At 39.4% G+C, this 21488-nt stretch overlaps 1 protein-coding gene across 21 annotated transcripts in view; it reads left to right on the forward strand.

The window, feature by feature from the left end:
- ank2b (ankyrin 2b, neuronal) overlaps positions 1-20679 on the forward strand; it is a gene marked incomplete at its 5' end in the record, with an annotated part of 169627 nt that extends 148948 nt beyond the window's left edge. For 14 of the 21 annotated variants that reach the window (XM_081358698.1, XM_081358687.1, XM_081358699.1 and 11 more), the window contains 12 exons: positions 168-245; positions 1253-1384; positions 2391-2540; positions 2696-2876; positions 2963-12590; positions 13113-14255; positions 14843-14932; positions 15174-15257; positions 16192-16356; positions 17098-17286; positions 18116-18207; positions 19766-20679. In XM_081358698.1, the coding sequence (XP_081214824.1) occupies positions 168-245; positions 1253-1384; positions 2391-2540; positions 2696-2876; positions 2963-12590; positions 13113-14255; positions 14843-14932; positions 15174-15257; positions 16192-16356; positions 17098-17286; positions 18116-18207; positions 19766-20000 (12167 nt within the window). In that variant the 3' untranslated portion in view covers positions 20001-20679. Of the gene's footprint in view, positions 1-167; positions 246-1252; positions 1385-2390; positions 2541-2695; positions 2877-2962; positions 12591-13112; positions 14410-14842; positions 14933-15173; positions 15258-16191; positions 16357-17097; positions 17287-18115; positions 18208-19765 lie in introns of those variants that run through there. The other 7 variants (XM_081358693.1, XM_081358695.1, XM_081358697.1 and 4 more) reach the window with 6 other exon arrangements.
- Positions 20680-21488: the final 809 nt, after the last annotated feature.

Consider the following 21488-nt stretch of genomic DNA (forward strand, 5'->3'; position numbering starts at 1 on the left):
AATAGATAATTAAATATATAAGTATAATTAAAAAAAATTATATATTTTTTTACATGAGAAAGCCAGTGACCTTATTTAACTTAGTGCCGTAAACAATTATTTGTAATGACTTCTAGTATTAGATTTGTGTGCTTATATGTCTTTTGCTGCTTTGCTGGAATTTGCAGTAGATCCTCAGGATGAGGCTGACAGGAAAGAAGGGCGTCTGGCTGTAATAGCAGACCACCTTGGTTTCAGCTGGTCAGGTAAGCTGCTAACCTCTATACCAATGGTTCCCTAACTGGCTGCCGCAGAGCACTTGTTGCTGCGATGACTCGTACCCCTTTTCCACCAAGGCAGTGCTGGTGCCGGTTCGGAGCCGGTGCCTACTCGCGAACCAGTTCTTTGTGTTTCGACAGCCAAAGAACCGGTTCTCGGCCAGGAAGATTGGTTCCAAAGCGGCACCAACTCTTTGCTGGACTAGAACCATTCTTTTACCACGTCATGCTTACGTCGGGGTCAGGGTTATTGTCGAACTTCTTCTCGAACGTAACCTCTGTCTATAGTAATCCAGACGAGCAGCACAAATGTGCTCTAAACGTCTTCTTCTGACCCCAATATAGGATCGCAAAGCCAGGAAAAACATTTGCAGAAAGACGATGTAGTCCGCAATTGTAATTGTTATGCTTGAAGTTGGCGCAAGCGTTTCTGGGAAAGCTAAGATGTATGGCAACGTACACAGTGACGTAACAACATCATTTGCTGGGCTCTCTAGTCAGTGGAAAAAACAAACAGGTTCTGAGAAGGTTCGCAAGTTGAACTAACTTTGAACCAGCACCAGTTCCGAACCAGATCTTTTTTGGTGGAAAAGGGGTAAATGAGTGCTACTTACAGAACCTTTGTCATTACATTAATTCAGTTAACTGTTACTGTGAGCAGAGAGCTTAGATATTCACAGAGCTAGACAGAAAATGTACATATAAACTACAAAGAGGCTCCTTGGTTTTTTTCCTTTTTAATTTGGGAACCTCTACTCTTATAAGGTACAGTACTTGGTTAAAATGGTAGAATTATTTATGGAGTTGGGATACATTCATGCAATGATTGCATTTATTTGCAATAGTTGTCATGCCTACTTTTTTATTAATGTAAACCTTATCTGATTTCAACACATATTGCATTGCGGTCATAAGGGCACTTTTGTTTCATAAGGATACTTTGTTGTCCTGGATTAAATGTATGACTCATTACCGATTTGATTTTATTCAAACAGAATTGGCTCAAGAGCTTGAATTCAGTGAGAAGCAGATTAATCAAATAAGAAATGAGAATCCAAATTCACTACAAGACCAAAGCCATGCACTCATAAGGCTATGGAAAGAAAGAGAGGGCAAAAACGCTACAGGTAAGATCTGCTGATCATGTGTTTTCCTGTAGTTTGAATGAATTCGCATTGGTCTATTCACCGGATATACTGAACACTATTAAATCAAAGATCAGTACACTTTAAATAATTATTTCAGCATTACCCCTCAGCCACCACCAATGTCCCTGCTGACAAATCCAGCATTGTTGGTCACCAGCATACGGTGTTCTGAATGCTGAAATTCATGCTGGTTTATGCTGGATTATTCAGCAGGGGTGCAGCATCCTTTGGAATGACTTTTTTCAGTAATTTATTTCAGCACCATTTGCTTAAAGGCAGAAATTCATCTAAACTAAATAAATTTACTTCAATTACATTTAAAAACCTGGCATCATGGAACAGTTTTTTGGGTAAAAGAAAATTCCACAATTGAGCAAGTACATTAGAAAAAAAAACAGTGTCCAAAAAAGAGTTGTTGCCTAGAATTTGAAATAATCATCTAGTTTGTGATGAACATGGACAATTCTAAACTGCAATCCGTATTGACCTCTGTGGAATCATCAAAACCTTGAACTACAGAGAGTCTGCAGTTAAAAAGGATAAGCGACATACAGTAGCCAGTGTAAAACAAGATCCAAACCACAGCGGCAGAAATGATACTTACAGAACTAGTTCAGAAGACATGTTTCCCCTTTTTTGGAAGGATGCATGCATGACAAATCTGCTCTGAAATGATCACCAGTAACCATTGGATAACCATTATATTCATCTACGCTGAAAAGCAGTGCCAAAACACAACTGATGTATAATAAATACTATTTATATAAAAATATATTAAATGAGGAAATGTGTGCTATGATATTTTAGTGATCAGGCCTCGGTAAACAAATCTGGGTGTAGTGTGCTGTAGTGATGCTCGTTACATGCACCGTACAAATTATGATATTATGACATCACTCACTCAGAAGGGGATCACTCACATTGTACATATCTAGTTGTGTGTTGCATTTGACAAAAGTATATATAACACCTCTCCACTTAACAGCAGAGAACACTTTGATGAAGACACTTACAAAAATAAATCGAATGGACATTGTGCATCTCATTGAAACAAAAATCATCCAGTCCAGTCAAGACCAGTCATCACACACCTATGCAGAAATTGAGCAAACCATATCATTGGATCATAGTGAAGGTATGTATGGTGACAATATCTTGAAGCATATTAGGTTGGTGTTTATTTGATTATAAAATATTCTTATTCCTCACTTTACAGAAGATGATGATTCACTGCATTACTGTTACAATGGTTTTACAACTGTACAACAGAATCTGTATTGGCCTTTGCAGGTTTTTCAGCGCTACAGGAGGACATGGACAGTCCCAGGCCGGGCCGGCGAACAGAGGTCACTCAAAGAGGGTCAGAACTTGGGCCTCTGGTGGCATCGGTTGAGGATCTCTCCTGCAATGTGTCTTCCCTCAATGATTCACAGAAAGAGAGGTTGTTGATTGACAATGAAATGGGTTCAGAGTAAGTTCATTCTCTTCCTGTCCTATACAATTGAAAATATATTAAAAGTATATTACGTAATTTAAATTTGATTCTGTATTTGTCAGGGTGGTCGGAGCCTCAACACATAGTTTTTTTGATATGGCTGGACTGCGGCAACAATTCCCAGGCACTATCAAACAAGTAAGTCCTCTCTTTACCCTGTACAAAACTGTTCCCTGGAGACTAAAGTCTCACGTTTATGACACAGTTTACAAAGGTGGTTCTATTCCCAACGAACCATCAAGCAATATACATGAAACTGTGGATGATCCTCTCCAAGAGTTAGGAGCAACTGGGGGTCAGTTTATCCCAGTCTCCACCCAACAGCATCATGAACAGAATGTTCCACCCATAAATTCAATGGAAAGGCACAAACTGAGTCAGAGACAATCAACCCTGTCAGATTTTGGGCACACACTTTTGGAATCAGAGAATGTCGAACCAGATTTCAGTGACTTGAATGTGGAACTCAAGCAAGATTCTGAGGATTATATTACCTCACATGTCTCCAGTACAATTAATTCCTTTACATCTCCATCAAGTGAAAAGTCGGAAACTGTATCTACATCACCAATTAAATATGAGGCTGCACTTTCAAAGAAACCAAGTCAAAGTGAGGAGTATATAAAGCGCCACGTTGAGGAAGTTTCTGACAGATTCTATAGGACCCTTTTTGGTGTAAGTTACGTTTCACTCCAAAAGAGTGCAATTGCAGAGACATATAAGTCCCCTGAAAACGAGATTTCTTTTGTGGAAGAAGTGAATTGTAGAGAGTCTGAAGAGTCTTCAGATGTTTCCAAAAATATTGATGTCAGCCAATCAATCAGCTTCACAGAATTGTCTACTGAAGGAGTACAAGGCTTAGCTCAAGCAATTTCCAGTCCTCCTCAACAACTTAGCATATCTGCTGCACTCGAAAGTGGCATTACAGAGAGGATTACCACCCCTACACCTAACCAAATGTCACTTGATTCAGTAACTGAGCAGCCACAAATATTATCACTTCCAATAACTGATTCTGGTTCTTCAGGAGCAAGAGTTGAAATAACCATACCAAATACTCTAACCAAACAAACCGATGCTAAATTCTCAAACACTAAATATACCATCTCTAGCTCAGTAGAAGTTGTGACGTATAGACCTCTTACACCGGTATCTTTAACATCCCAAGTTGAGCTAAGATCACCAGAGTTTGAGTATGTTGACAACTTTGGAATGACTTCATCTGAAAATAGATCATCATCGCCAGAATCAGTGGTCTCCTTGCCTTTAGACTCACCAATTCCATTTGATTATAGACCATCTTCACCAGACTCCTGCATATTAATGGCGGAATTAAGAGTTTCTTCACCTGAATCTGTAACTTCACTGAATGACTGCACTCTTCTCTCTGTTGACTCTCCATTGCCTGATTTTAGGCCAGCTACACCTTTGCCAACTGCTTTTGAAAATGACACTCCTGAATTTACAATACATGTTGAAGAATACAAAACATTCCCTGCACCTGGTGAAAAAATGGTCCCTCTTGCAGGATTTACAGAAGATACACCAGGAGCATCTTATTTGCTGGTGACTGATGACACAGAAAGACCAATTTCACCTGGTTCTGCAATTTTCTACAGATCATTATCGCCTGAATCAAATAGATCTTGGTCCCCTATGTCCATCAGTTCTGACATTTCAGATAGGGAACTATCCACAGAGATGCGTTTTGAAAGCCATACCCCATCTCCTTATTTATTCTTGACTGAAATAAGACCATCATCTCCAGAATCAACAGCATCTGTAAATGAATATAGAGTACTTTCCCCTGATTCCCCAATACCTTGTTTTGCAACAGACGTGCAAAATGACTCTTCAGCACTCATGACAGGATATAGATCACCATCATTTCAGTCTGAAGTTTCAGACATAGACTGTGATCTGATATCTTTAGAGTGTCTAGTTGGAAGTCGACCATCATCCCCTGAATCAACTGTATCTTTTAATGAGCAGAGATGCCTCTCTCCTGATTCTCCTCTTCCCAGCTTTACTCAAACAGTGTTGGAATGGTTCACACCTGCTGAAGTGTATAGATCTGATTCAGATGAGTCAGGCCTCTCAGACAATGAAAACAAAACAGTATCAGAAGTACAACCTGAAACCCGACTATCATCTCCTGAATCATTTACATCGATAAATGAGAACAGACCCCTTTCACCGGATTCACCTGTACCTGTATATAGAACCACATTGAACTTCAGTTTAATCACATTTCAGAGCCTTAGAGACTCATCTCCTGAATTAGAAACATCTGACATTGAATATTCGCAGTGTGAGCCCTTGCTTTGCGAACCAAGATCAGAATCCCCAGAATCTTTCATTTTAGAGCCTGAAGATGTTCCTTTGTCCAAGGTTATAGTAGAAAGTGTTATATTTGATGGTGAGCCGATAGAGGAATCATACTCTCAAAAAATATTAGCTATCGAGCCCACTGGATCACTATACAATGAGGAACAAAGTACGAGTGAATTGACAAAACCACAGTATGCTGTTATGTCCAAAGCTATGTTTAGTAATCGTATTGCTAAGATATTTGATCCACACTACAAGGGCAAGACATTCTGCTCCAAGTTTGTTTCAGGAGATGTTTCAGAAAAAGCTAAGTCAATAACTTCGGCTGTTGGAAAAGCTGAAGTTTTACATGATCCACAAGAAATATACCCATCTGCTAAAGAATCCAAAATTCATGATTCTTTTGAACAAAACCCATCTGTCAAGTGTACAGTGAATAATCAGGATTTACCTCAGAGACAACTGAATTTTGAAAGTCCAGCAATGCTCCAATGTGAAGGCAAACCACTTTCATCTGAGTCACATGATCAATTTAGACCCATATCTCCAGAATCTCTTGAGCTGGATGACACACCTGAAGCAACTGAGTGTAGACCATTGTCTCCTGAATCAATAGCATCAGTTAATGAGTTCAGACCACTATCTCCTGACTCACCTGTAACTGAATTCAGTGGATTTTTCTCTCAGAGTACCTTTCCATTAACAGGTCGTAGATCATGTTCACCTCATTCTCTGTCCTCTGAGAATACAGAAAATGAACTGTACTTTGAAGACCTGTTCACTCTAGAAAATAGTTTCAGGGCATCCACACCAGCATCAGACGCCTCAGTGAATGAGTTTAGATTGCTCTCACCAGACTCACCAGTGCCACAATATTTCACAGCAGCCTTCAAATCAATTGCTGTAAATGATTTTAGCTCCTTGTCCCCTGAATCTACAATGTCGGAGCATGAACATGAACTAGATCTTTTTACTCCAGTGGCTTCTCTAGAAGCAATTGATGAACACAGACCTATTTCCCCTGATTTCCCCATATTTGCACCAGATTCTCCAATACCTCAGTATTACACTTCTCATTTTGAACTTACAACAGTAACAATTTACAGGTCCTCATCCCCTGAATCAGTGCAATCAGACACAGATATACATACCATTTTATTTGATGACATGATTGATCGTAGAACATTCTCTCTGGAGTCAATTACATCGGATAATGAAAACAGATCTCTGTCCCCTGATTCACCTATTCCTGATTTCACACCGGCCACACACACATGTATTATGCCATTTACAGGTTCCCGGCCAAATTCCCCAGAATTACTCAGTTTGGATGTTGAAAATTACTTGTGTCATTCTGACCTTAATCCAGAGCAAAGATCTGACTCTCCTCAGTCTATATTATCTGAAACTGAGATTAGACCCCTGTCCCCTGATTCACCTGTACCTCAATTCAGTTCATTATTCATTCAGAGCACTTTGCCAGTAACAGGATCTAGATCATGTTCACCTCAATCTCTGTGTTCAGAGACTTCAGAATTTGAACTTTGCCTTGAAGAATGGCTAACTATAGATAATCGACCAGATTCCCCCGAATCAATTTTATCAGATACTGACAATAGACCACTTTCCCCAGACTCCTTGCCTGAATGGAGACCCATGTCACCTGAATCTGCCATGCTTCTGGAAGATATTAGAGGGTCTTCTCCACAGTCAAATGGGTCCATAAATGAATGTAGACCCCTATCTCCAGACTCACCTACACCACAGTATTTTCCAGTAGTGTTTGAATCAATTTCTGTAACAGATTATAGGTCCTCATCCCCTGAATCTGCATTATCAGAGGAAGAATGGGAATTAAATGTTTTTACCCAAGATTCTTCTGCAGAATCAACAGAATCTATAAACGAAGAGAGATCTGACTCTAGATCTTTATCTCCTGATTCTCCAATATATCAATATTATACCAATCAGTTTGAACCAACAATAGTATCAAGTTACATATCACTATCGCCTGAATCAATACTATCAGAAATAGATATACAGACAGATGAATTTGATGACTTTGTAATTGACCTTAGAAGGTACTCATCTGAGTCAATCACATCAATTAATGATAACAGACCTCTGTCCCCTGATTCACCTATTCCTGATTTCACACCGGCCACGCACACATGTATCATGCCATTTACAGGCTCCCGACCAACCTCTCCAGAATCAGTCAGTTTGGATGTTGAAAATGATTTTTTTCCTTCTGATTTTAATCCACAGCAAAGATCTGACTCTCCTCAGTCTATAATTTCTGAAACTGCGATTAGACCCCTGTCCCCTGATTCACCTGTACCTCAATTCAGTTCATTATTCATTCTGAGCACTTTGCCAGTAACAGGATCTAGATCATGTTCACCTCAATCTCTGTGCTCAGAGAATACAGAATATGAATCTTACCTTGAAGAATTAGCAACAATAGAGTATCGACCAGATTCCCCCGAATCAATTTTATCAGATACTGACAATAGACCACTTTCCCCAGACTCCTTGCCTGAATGGAGACCCATGTCACCTGAATCTGCCATGCTTCTGGAAGATATTAGAGGGTCTTCTCCACAGTCAAATGGGTCCATAAATGAATGTAGACCCCTGTCTCCAGACTCACCTACACCACAGTATTTTCCAGTAGTGTTTGAATCAATTTCTGTAACAGATTATAGGTCCTCATCCCCTGAATCTGCATTATCAGAGGAAGAATGGGAATTAAATGTTTTTACCCAAGATTCTTCTGCAGAATCAACAGAATCTATAATCGAAGAGAGATCTGACTCTAGATCTTTATCTCCTGATTCTCCAATATATCAATATTATACCAATCAGTTTGAACCAATAATAGTATCAGGTTACATATCACTATCGCCTGAATCAACACTATCAGAAATAGATATACAGACAGATGAATTTGATGACTTTGTAATTGACCTTAGAAGGTACTCATCTGAGTCAATCACATCAATTAATGATAACAGACCTCTGTCCCCTGATTCACCTATTCCTGATTTCACACCGGCCACGCACACATGTATCATGCCATTTACAGGCTCCCGACCAACCTCTCCAGAATCAGTCAGTTTGGATGTTGAAAATGATTTTTTTCCTTCTGATTTTAATGCACAGCAAAGATCTGACTCTCCTCAGTCTATAATTTCTGAAACTGCGATTAGACCCCTGTCCCCTGATTCACCTGTACCTCAATTCAGTTCATTATTCATTCTGAGCACTTTGCCAGTAACAGGATCTAGATCATGTTCACCTCAATCTCTGTGCTCAGAGAATACAGAATATGAATCTTACCTTGAAGAATTAGCAACAATAGAGTATCGACCAGATTCCCCCGAATCAATTTTATCAGATACTGACAATAGACCACTTTCCCCAGACTCCTTGCCTGAATGGAGACCCATGTCACCTGAATCTGCCATGCTTCTGGAAGATATTAGAGGGTCTTCTCCACAGTCAAATGGGTCCATAAATGAATGTAGACCCCTGTCTCCAGACTCACCTACACCACAGTATTTTCCAGTAGTGTTTGAATCAATTTCTGTAACAGATTATAGGTCCTCATCCCCTGAATCTGCATTATCAGAGGAAGAATGGGAATTAAATGTTTTTACCCAAGATTCTTCTGCAGAATCAACAGAATCTATAATCGAAGAGAGATCTGACTCTAGATCTTTATCTCCTGATTCTCCAATATATCAATATTATACCAATCAGTTTGAACCAACAATAGTATCAGGTTACATATCACTATCGCCTGAATCAATACTATCAGAAATAGATATACAGACAGATGAATTTGATGACTTTGTAATTGACCTTAGAAGGTACTCATCTGAGTCAATCACATCAATTAATGATAACAGACCTCTGTCCCCTGATTCACCTATTCCTGATTTCACACCGGCCACGCACACATGTATCATGCCATTTACAGGCTCCCGACCAACCTCTCCAGAATCAGTCAGTTTGGATGTTGAAAATGATTTTTTTCCTTCTGATTTTAATCCACAGCAAAGATCTGACTCTCCTCAGTCTATAATTTCTGAAACTGCAATTAGACCCCTGTCCCCTGATTCACCTGTACCTCAATTCAGTTCATTATTCATTCTGAGCACTTTGCCAGTAACAGGATCTAGATCATGTTCACCTCAATCTCTGTGCTCAGAGAATACAGAATATGAATCTTACCTTGAAGAATTAGCAACAATAGAGTATCGACCAGATTCCCCAGATTCAATTTTATCAGATACTGACAATAGACCACTTTCCCCAGACTCCTTGCCTGAATGGAGACCCATGTCACCTGAATCTGCCATGCTTTTGGACGATATTAGAGGATGTTCTCCACAGTCAAATGGGTCCATAAATGAATGTAGACCCCTATATCCAGACTCACCTACACCACAGTATTTTCCAGTAGTGTTTGAATCAATTTCTGTAACAGATTATAGGTCCTCATCCCCTGAATCTGCATTATCAGAGGAAGAATGGGAATTAAATGTTTTTACCCTAGATTCTTCTGCAGAATCAACAGAATCTATAAATGATGAGAGATCTGACTCTAGATCTTTATCTCCTGATTCTCCAATATATCAATATTATACCAATCAGTTTGAACCAACAATAGTATCAGGTTACATATCACTATCGCCTGAATCAACACTATCAGAAATAGATATGCAGACAGACGTATTTGATAACTTTGTGATTGACCTTAGAAGGTACTCATCTGAGTCAATCACATCAATTAATGATAACAGACCTCTGTCCCCTGATTCACCTATTCCTGATTTCACACCGGCCAAGCACACATGTATCATGCCATTTACAGGCTCCCGACCAACCTCTCCAGAATCAGTCAGTTTGGATGTTGAAAATGATTTTTTTCCTTCTGATTTTAATCCACAGCAAAGATCTGACTCTCCTCAGTCTATATTATCAGAAACTGAGATTAGACCCCTGTCCCCTGATTCACCTGTACCTCAATTCAGTTCATTATTCATTCTGAGCACTTTGCCAGTAACAGGATCTAGATCATGTTCACCTCAATCGCTGTGTTCAGAGACTACAGAATACAAAAGTTACTTTGAAGACCTGTTCACTACTGGATCAATATTATCAGAATTTGATAGAAGCACAGATGTATTTAATGACTCAATGATTGATCTTAGATTGTCTTCACCTGACTCACTGACATCGGTCAATGAAAGCAGACCACTGTCCCCTGATTCACCTGTTCCTGACTTCACGCCACTAACATTCACATTTATCATACCAGAATCAGATTCTCAGTCAACTTCTCCAGTCTCTTTGGATGTCGAAAATGAATTCTATCTGTCAGACCTCAGTATAGAGCAAAGACCTGACTCTCCTGAATCAGTAATATCAGAAATTGAGCATAGACCACTCTCCCCTGATTCAGTAAGTGATTACAGGCCAATGTCACCCATGTCAATGGTAGATCGAGCATCTCCAGAATCCTTTATATCATTGGAAGAGTGTAGACCATTATCGCCAGACTCACCAGTTCCACAGTTCTCTTGTATACATAAAATATCAGCAATGAATTTAAACCGATCAGAGTCTTCTGAGTCACTATCATCAGACACAGACATCGAGCTTTGGGTTTTTGCACATCAAACTACTGAACAGAGAACATCCTCACCTGAATCAATCATGTCCTTGAATGAAAAAAGACCATTATCACCAGACTCACCTGTTTATGACTTCAAACCATCAGTGTATGTAAATGTCACCCAAAAAGCCACATACAGGTCATCCTCCCTAGATTCAATTGTGTCCGATGTAGAATTTGACACGGCAAGCTTTGCATCTGAGGGAAATACATGGACTGAATGTAGACCATTGTCTCCTGAGTCAGGTAAAATATCTCCCGTGGATCAGTGTCATTTAGAAATAGAATACAACCAGAATGTTGATCAAAGCCATCAATCACTTGGCCAAGAAGTATCCAATTCTATGACATATCTGTCATTACAGAACACTGTCAGAATGGAGCCTCAGTATAAACTTGTGTACAAAGCTGTACCCTTGTCACTTATCTCCCATTTGTATGATCCTCAATATAGAGGTGAAACTTTCTGTTCAAAACCAGGTGTGTTTGAGTATGCTGGATGTAAAAAGGAGATTTTTAAGACTTTTGAATGCAGTTCTGAAACACCTGTGCATGCAGAATCCTTTGATTTATTTGGAAAAAATCAAGCCCTTTCCACGGATTCTTGGTTTTACTGTACAAGTTTACTTCCATTTCTAATGGACAATTCAGATAGGAGAGCATCCTCACCAGAATCATATACATCCATGAATGAGTACAGACCGCTCTCTCCTGATTCACCAGTTCCTGAGCACAGACTTCCATTGCCATCTGCAGAGTTTTTGGCCGAAAGTCGACCCTCATCTCCTGAGACGACATTCTCATTGAATGAATTTCGAAGTCTTTCACCTGATTCACCTATACCTGAATACTCAACATCATCACCAGTTCCAAATGAACAATCTAGTGTGGCACTCAAGCAGCACAAACCCATTTTTACTCCACTGTCCCCTTCACTGTGTAACGATCAGAGTTCTGATATGGACTCAGTGTTTCCTGAATCATTCTCATCATGGTATCCATTGCCACAATGGATCATGTCTTTAAACAGACCTTCATCATCTATCTCTGATATTTCAGATACAGATTCTAGATCCTTATCACCTGAGATGTACTTTCATGAAACAGAATTGCGAAATCCATCACCTGAAGCTGCAACATTAGAAACAGAACTAACTGAAACGGTTTCTCCAGAACCTTTCGTTTTTGAGGTAATTTATCAACCTGAATCTCCTGAATCAGTGATTGAATCTGAGTTTTATAAGAATTTGAATTATTTGTCATTTTCTGACATTGATGAGACTATGAAAGATCTATCTGTCCTCAAAGATGATTCTGCCTTGCTGAATCTAGTGACATTTGAACAATGCACAGCACAAATCAAGTCTTCACCTGAAACAGAGGGGCTTCAAACTGTTGAGTGTTCATTCGATGAGGAGCTAAAACCAACCCCATCTCATGATATAGCCTTAGAGAAAGCACAGAAGGACACAGAAAGTGTAACAAAGACAATTTCTTACTGTGAAGAAAGGGTTGAAATCACCGCAACAGGTGCATCTGCAAAAGATCAAACTAGCAAAGGCCTCATAATCCATAAAAGAGATGACAGTCAACACATGGAAAGTTCACAGCAACAAAAAGATGATCTAGGACATGATTCAAGAAAACTAGCCCCTCAAGACGCCAAAAAAGGGGTAAGAGATTGAGCATGCAGCTGTGAATCGTGTGTATTTATCACAATGTATGAACTAAGAGGAATGCAGTGTCGAATCTGACCTGAAACACGGAATTTCACAATTCTGGATCTACTAACAAATCAAGACTAAATAGACAACTGTAGAGCAAGCATGTAGTTTTAGCAGTGTTGAGAAAATGGTCAATTCTGAGAATGTAAACGGCATGATTGGATTTTAGCCTTAGAATAGTGGTGGCCAATCCTGTTCCTGGTGATTTACCAACCTTTAGAGTTCAGATCTAACCCTCATCAAACACATCTCTCTGTAATTATCAAGTGCTCCGGAAGATTGTAATTAGCTGGTTCATTTGTGTTTGATCCTGTTTGGAACAGGATTGGGAAAGACATCCGTATTTTGCATCGGATGTTAATGCATGTTAATCTTTTCTATCTTTCCATGCAACAAAATCTATTGCGTTTGTGTGATGTAATTATTACATATTGGGAGAAACATTGTTTTCTTCCCTTTCATTTTGCACAGGAAAATGTCTCAATGGACATTCATTCAGAGCCCCAAGTGAAAGATTTAAGTTCCATTTCAAAAAGTTTAGAGCCTCAAATAAAGTCGACAGCTTCCTTATTGACCAGTGAATCATCGAAAGAGTCACATCTAGCCACATGTGTCCCCAATATACCTGAGCAGAACAGATCTCAACCAGTCTTTGACTTTGAGGCCCACAAATCATCACCTAAAGAGCCTAAAGCATCAAATGTATTGCAAGAAGTAAATTCTTTTCAGTTTTATCTCAAAGACTCTCACAGAAGAGTTGAACTAAATCAAATTGATTCCTCTGCATTTAGTTTGAGTCTCGAATCACCTGATTACAAAACTTTGCTTTCAAGATCTGTGAAGACTCCATCAACAGGCATTCAGATGTCACTAACTGATTTAAGCTCAATCTCTCCAATAATTAGCACATCGTCTTCCGATCAGAGGAATTCGCCAGAATCCCATGAATCTCTAAGCGAGGGGATTTCTTGTGCTGAAGAGGTTGTCCAGCTTGAACAGACGTTACCATCATTTGGTGGTGAAGATCCTGAATCAAGTTTAGCCTTACCTGGAACTTATCCATGTGTAGCTGCTATGACACCTTGTACTCTGGAAGTGACTCAAGAGCTCAAAGCCTCTGAGATGCCTTCAAAACTGACAGGTGACCAGATGCAGTTAGATGCCACTGCAGCTTTAGATGTTGACTCTCCACTTTACAGTCTCAATCTTAACTATAGACCGAGACCCGTTCACGCAGATAGCATTGAGTCAGATGTGGAGTTTTTTGATTGCCAACAAACGTTTTCTGATACATCTGAGCCAGAGATTGGATCATCACAACTTTTAGATGTTCCTCAAGCGATTTACCAAGTTGAGGAACTTCCATCTTTATCAAGCAGCCCTGAATACCTGACAGGTATACCTAAACTTAGAGAGTACACAGAGTTGAAAAAGGATGATCGGCCCCAATCCTGGGGCAGTGAGGACCTACCCATAGTTCTTGAGCCAGAGGACGAATACTCTGGTGAGGAGAAGGCTTTCCCTTATGATTATACAGGTGATCATTCATTTGCTGAAGAGCTACCTCCAATGAAGGGAATAGAGTATGATGACGATGATGACTTTCTAGGGAGGGTAAGCCATTTAGCATGACCTCAGTTTCTGAGGAAGAGTGCTGTAACTCCCCGGCTTGTGCTAATAAACTGACTTAAGCATTTCAAGCATTAAACATTTCAGTAAGCGGATCATACAAAACATATGAATGAGATATGAATTAGCCACCAGTTTGCCAAAATAGTGATTGAGATTGTGTTGGTGCATCCTTTTGCTTTAACTGAAGTAACTTTAATTATTCAATATAACGGCACAATTGACAAGCATTTAAAAAAAACAATAATACTTTCGCACTTTGAAACTAATGTTTTTTTTTTTTTTTTTGACTGCATGATTTTGGTGGATTTTCATTCCCAGCAATGCTAGTCTTTCCATTGCCATTATTTAATGATACTAATATCTGTTCTGCATCAAAATTTATTACATTGCTGGGAAGACAAATTTAGCAATGGTAACACTGGTGAGAATAACTGTTTTTACTAAAAAAGGTAACAAAAAAAAGATAAAAGGAACTTTCAGAGTACATTTGCATGGTGTGACATGCAAGTATATGAGATATACAATAGCACTGAAGACGTGCGCCCACAATGCATCTCTGCTACTCTTAGGAAATATCTGAGGAACTAGGTTTGCTGTCTGATAGTTCAGAGGAGGAGGTTTTGACCACCAGGGTGGTGCGGCGCCGTGTTATAATTCAGGTACCTGTTTTAGGTGTGTGGGTCTGTGTCAATGGACCCCCGTTTCCATGTTATGGGGGGGATATTGAAGAATTGAAGTATTTTCATTTGCTGGTATAATGAAAGAAAACTGTAACGTTATATTTCATTTCCCATAAAGGTATTTGTCTCTCAGGACTGAAGTTAATCTTTTCCATTAACATTATTTCCAATCTCATAGTCAGAAACAAAAAAAGAAAATAATATATTTTTTATTTTTTAGGGTGACGAGATGCCTGAAATCCCTCCTCAGACAGTGACAGAAGAGCAATACACTGACGAGTTTGGAAACATGGTGGTAAAAAAGGTAAATGTTTGAACTTTCAGCTGTTCTGTGTCTTTACACAGATTCAGTCCAGGCCATGTTACGTCCATGCATTTTCTACAGTTTGTAAAATAACAAAAAAATGCTGCCACAGAATCCTTTTAATTTGTTCATTGTAGGATGCCTTTAGAATAATTCACTTCATTTGAAAGAAATATGAATTACCTTATAGTTTACAATGACACAAGTTTATTTTTAAAGAGAAATGAATTTGATTATTTCAAAGTTTGTGAGGTTCATGGCATGAAAACTTTTTCCGTGCCCTTGACGGCATTTTCCGGCAATCCATGTTTCAATCCAAAAATTATGCGGTAGGGGGCGCTGTTACACATCTTCTGAAAGAGTACTGAATCTCCGGATCAAAACACAGGCAAAGAAGAAGCAGAAAACAATGATAAAAGCATTGCTTACGCACATTGTAGACTTGACTTTCTCCGCTTTTTGTTCAGACGTTGCTTTTTTATGAAACTTACCCACAGTCAAGTGTAGATAAAAAAAGAATGCACGAAGCTAAAATAAATTAAGCTAATATTGTTTTTTTAGTTTGTTTGTTTAAATACAAAAAAACAATTCTGGGGGCCTTGAAAGCTTTGTGAAAATGGTCAAAAATGCTGGCGGTGGCTGGCAACTTTCTTTTTTTTTTTTTATGCTGGCGGGGAACGAGTTAAACTAGTCTTGTTAAGTTACACTTTTTACTCACAATAAAAGCATGACATCCGAAGCTGAAACTACCCGCCACTAAACTTCACACTGAACTAAACACATTGTGATTGGTCACTTGACAATCCAATCAGATGCTGTAGTTCTTGACCAGAAAAATACGAAATTATATTAATGATTATTTTCTTAATATGCTGGAAGAATTTGTACTTGATAACATGATCATTTTTATCCTTGCGTCATTCTCTCCCCACAGATAACAAGGAAAGTCATCCGTAAGTATGTGTCAGCAGATGGAGTAGAGCGAGAGGAAGTGATGTCAGAGGGACCGAGACAGGAAGTCGTCGCTGTGGACGAGGCTGACGGTTTCTCTAAAGTCGTGAAGAGGACGGTGGTGAAGAGCGGCGGAGATCAGACCGAGGTGGGAACCCTTTCTAGTAGGGATGTTTCTACCACTTTGTTCAAGAACGAGTACGTTACCGATCCTTCATTCTTGGTACTTTGCGATTCCTTTATCTGTATGTTCACTGCATTTTAGAAAATTTGGTAGAGAAGCCAAACGAATATGAATCCCACCAAGGGCGATAACGATAAAGTTCTAAAAACCGTTCTAAATATAAAAGAGTAGCCGAGTCCACAATACACTATAGCGATAACGACACACTATCATTGGAATCACTTTCAGAACGATTTTTTTTCCAGCTGATGAACGATAAAATCATTGTCAGCCAATCAGAATCCACCCTGTTTTAAGAGCTCGAGCATTTAAAGTGACAGACGACAAAACTGCAGAATAAACAGAAAGATATCATCCGCTGGTGTGAACGCTAATATAGTTATCTTAGTGTGAACGGGGCTTTAGTCATTTCATTCTGAAGTTAATATGTCCGAATTTCACTGTTCGTTTATCCACTTCGCTTCACTTACAGACACAGATATTGAATTTATGTATTCAATAAATTGATACATTTAGACATCCTAACTCTTCAATACCTCCATTCTGCTTGCGGTTTGTTCTCTTGTTGAGGCGTTTAATGAGAACAAGAATCAGCTTTTCAATTCCTGAACTGATGTACAGTATATCTTGAATGCACTTGTACAGTACGTTGCTCATGCATAAATCTTATAGGCCTCCTCTATAAAGGCAATGCTCTCTCTTCAGGTGACCTTCTCTGAACCCTTCTCGTACACTGGGGCGACGGCTTCTGAGTTCGAGGACGAGCCCGTCCAAGGTCGAAAGGTCAGCAAGGTCGTCAAAACCATGGTAGTGCAAGGTGAACGACTGGAAAAACGAATCGGGGACCCTTCACTCTCATCGGATCTCCCATCAGCCAAAGATGACTTTGAAAAGGTCTGGATATTCGGTTGTTATCTAATGCAATGACATTTGGAATATGTTTAAGGGTGGTGTCCAAATACCTTTTAGGTCAATAGTTAATAGTACAGTAAATATTACTTTTTGTACCACTAGCTCAAGTTCAGAGTGGTCACTAGTGACGGGAGAAACTAAGGGTTTTGAAGCTTTGAATCAGTTGATTCGCTAAACGATTCACTGTTTGGGAGCGCTGGCGACCCCTGCTGGTCAGAACAGTGTAAATGCAGCGAAAACAGTCAAAAGATGCAGAAAAACAGCTTTTACAAACACAATGCAGTTTCATTGAAGGTGTCATCTATTAAATGCAGTTAACAAATCATCTAATACCATTAAATATGGAGAGTCTCTATAATATGAGTTATTTTATTAAATTGTTGGGCTTGCTTTGTTAATTTAATGGAGAGTTTGGTTATAGACCAGTAAGAGACTTTTAACTACAACTTTTCTTTTATATAATATTATATACAAATTATTATTATATAAATGCGTCATTAAATGTCAACAAATGTATAAAACTGATCCGAGATCAGGTAAAAATCATATATAGACACTGGGTCACGGGTTCACAGAGATCATCGCCCCCTAGAGGCGAATCATTGACATTTGAATACGTTTTGTCAATGTAATGAAGCCTCGTTGAAATCATGTGACTTTGACACTCGCTCTGAATCACTCGTTACAAACAAATGATTCACTAAGGATTCGAAGCTTCAGGAATCATGTTCCCCCACTAGTGTTCACTGCTGAACTGTAAGTGGCATTAAATGTCTTATATTTCTGAGTAATTTCTCTCTCGTATGTCTAGGCTTTGAGCTATGTAGGAAGCTTTGGGCAAGTGCACCTGCCTCATTTAGTAGAGAGAGAGACGGTGAAAGAGGACGGATCAGTGGTCAGAAGGTCTGGACGCTGGCATGTCCGTTTAACAGATTAGGAGAATGGTGTGATGATAATAATAATACCTAATCCACCAAGTGTTGCAACATAATGCATTTCTTAAGACGACAGATGTCTTTATCTGCTGATTCAGTTTCACAATTTACTCAAAGTTGATGCTAAACCAGAAACAATGGCATTTTAAAATATAAGAGGCCGTGCCGGTCAAGAAGGCGTTGTAGAGGCATGTGTGTGTTACAAACCAAACTGTTCTTCTACAGTGTGTTATTTTACTAACATGTTACAGTACTCACTCCACTCTTTCTCCACTGGTTACTGGTAGCTCTGCATCAAACATCAAAAAGGTGATTTTCAATGCAATTAAATTAGCGATGATTGATATATCGTCCACCATATCGGTATCGGCCGATATATGTTAATTTTTAACGTTATCGGCCCACTAAGAAAATGTGTCCGATATATTAAAGCTGATAAATAATGTATTATGTCCTCCAGCTGAGACGCTTCAGATGCGCACTGTTCAACATGATGGGTTTGAGTTGCTTGAAATATGATTGGAATCACTTCAAAAAAGGGAAATACAGTAAAGTGCAACATGTGTCATATCAGCTACATAAAATTATCATGAGAACATCATTATGATTGTGTGTTTGAGACTTTTAATGGTGAGACTTTTGTTTTTGTAATCAGGCTCTCAAAAATTATATAAACATTTGCATTGAGATTTATCGGCCAATATATCGGTTATCGGCTTTCAAATATAAATAATTAAGTTTTTTTTTTTTTATTAAAAGACATTAATTAAAGATTTATTTTATTTATTATAAGAATGTAGAGGTAGCACCGAATCTTCGATTATTCTAAACTCAATATGAGGAAAAATCACTTTAAAAGTGACAAGAGGACTTATTAATATTTATTGAGTGTGTAATGTTGCAGTGTGAGCATGAATAACCTTTGCAAAGTTCTGAACTCCTGAAACGCCTCCACTGTAGTCTTGAGTTTCTTCCGGGAACGAACACGTCACAGTATTCCTCATTATAATAATTAATGCGCAGAATAAAGGGGCGGGGCCTGGTTGAGTTAGTTAGTAGTGTGTTAAACTGGCGGTTATGGTAAGGGGCGGGACATTTCCCAAACACACTCGAAGCGCTAGACCAATCACAACACACCGCTCCAGCCGACCAATCAGAGCACAGTGTGCTTTTCAGAAGGAGGGGCTTCATAGAGACAGGAACTAAACAGAGCGTTACTGACAGACTGGGAAGAGAAGAGAACCCAGACAGCAACATAGTGTCGGCCCAGATCCGGCCCACATCCGGGTCAATGTGGATTCCATGTGTACCGGGCCGACACTATGTTGCTGTCTGGGAAATAAACATTCAAGCATGATAACCTGTTCTAGTAGAGCCTGAAAACAACATCAAGGGCATAATATGGCCTCTTTAATATGTGGAGTGTGTAACTAAAGGATTGATTAACTAATCAACAGCAACAGTATGTTGCTGTCTGGGTTTAAAGATGTTCACAGGTGTCGTGACTCTGATGTGTTGATTTGTAGGACCCGCATGCATAAGACACGCACCCAGAAACGAACGGTAGTGAAGGACGGCCAAACCAAACAAACGCACCTGGAGCAGCTGGAGGACACGCTGGACGTCCCGCGACCCCACGACCTCCTGCGACCCCACGACCTCCCGCGACCCCACGACCTTCAGGAGCACCTGCACCGGCTGCTCCTGCGCTACTGTACGCCGGAGCCGGAGTCAGACGCCGGAGAGCAGGACCAACAGTAACTCCACACGGCCTCACACACACTCCTGCGGGTTTACGTCTGCCGGCCTTTCTGCGCACGCGAAATAATTCTTCACTCGGCTCCCAGATCCCATCTGATCTTTTCTTATTTATTATTGCTTGATCATCTCATTCATGGTGAATAATGTAAACATTTTAACCGCTTTATGGCTGAATGTCTTTCTTATTTTCCTGACTGAATTTATTTTCTCATTTTGTGACCAAAGATAGTGTTTCCTTCCGAATTGCTGAGTGAATTGTATGAAAACATAGATGTTTTGTGTGTGTGTGTGTGTGTGTGTGTTTCATTTTGGTTGCTGTGTGTGTTATTGTAGAAGCAGAACTAAACATAATGAAAAATGACTGATGCTGAGCTCAATGTCAAACCAAGACATTTGTAAATACTGGACTTTGTTCAAACTCTGTCATATACTCTTCTGTCTCCTGTAATTGCTGTGCAACTGCATCTATGGACTGCTGTACTTAAAAACATGTCCGATTACTTGCTTGAAATCTCACTACAGACCTGATCAAATATCATCTGAATATCTCCGAGGCATGTGAGTTTGTAACCGCAGTTAATCAAGTGCAAGCGATCAGATATCTGAAATAATACCTGGCTATGTATTTATACTGAGATTTAAAAGCCACCAATAAATATCATGCTGTAGTCTTTCTTAATCCCAGAATGCTTCTGAATGGTTTTTAATTAGATTGAGAATTTATCATTGGTTTTCATACGTTCAATAAGAATGCTGCCACTATACACATCCAGCTATTCTGTTTGTCTGATATTTGTGTGTGTGTGTGTGTGTGTGTGTGTGTGTGAGAGAGAGAGAGAGAGAGAGAGAGAGAGAGAGAATGCAACAATGTCTGTGTTTATTGGAAACATGCTAATGAATGAATGACTTTTTAATTTTATCCCATTTTCTGTCTTGTTCCATTTTTTCCAGTTTTTAAAGTATGGCTGAATGTGATTATGATTATGGTCTGTTTGTGATGCTCCTTACAGTAGAACAGGGAGGACGAGTGATTCAACGTTTGGCAGTTTTGTTCAGTTTTTCTTTTGCTGTTGCAATGATGTAAAATAAAACTGAAAAGTTAATCTTACTAATATTACACTGCTGTCACTTTAATACACAGATCTAATACACACATGCGGTTTCTTTCCCTGCTGTTTACGTTCCCAGATATAGTCGACTGTGAACTTTGTGTGTCTTTGACAAGCTCAATAACACGTGAGAGAGAACTTACTCTAAAACTCACGGGATGCACATCCAGCTTTCTGTGCGCGTGATTCGGGTGTGTGTGCGCTCAGAAAACCATATATCAGAAGTTTCGACTGATATGGCTTTGAAACGCATGCAGATAATGAACTTTCATGACGATGAAGAACTGCAATGTCCCATGAGTGTGATGCGATACAGATGATCATCAAAACCAAACAGATGTTTCAGTTTCTGGCAGAGTTTTCAGTGTACAGGGTCCGC

This window comes from Scardinius erythrophthalmus (genome assembly GCF_964197995.2).
Source record: "Scardinius erythrophthalmus genome assembly, chromosome: 2".
Lineage (NCBI taxonomy): Eukaryota > Metazoa > Chordata > Actinopteri > Cypriniformes > Leuciscidae > Scardinius > Scardinius erythrophthalmus.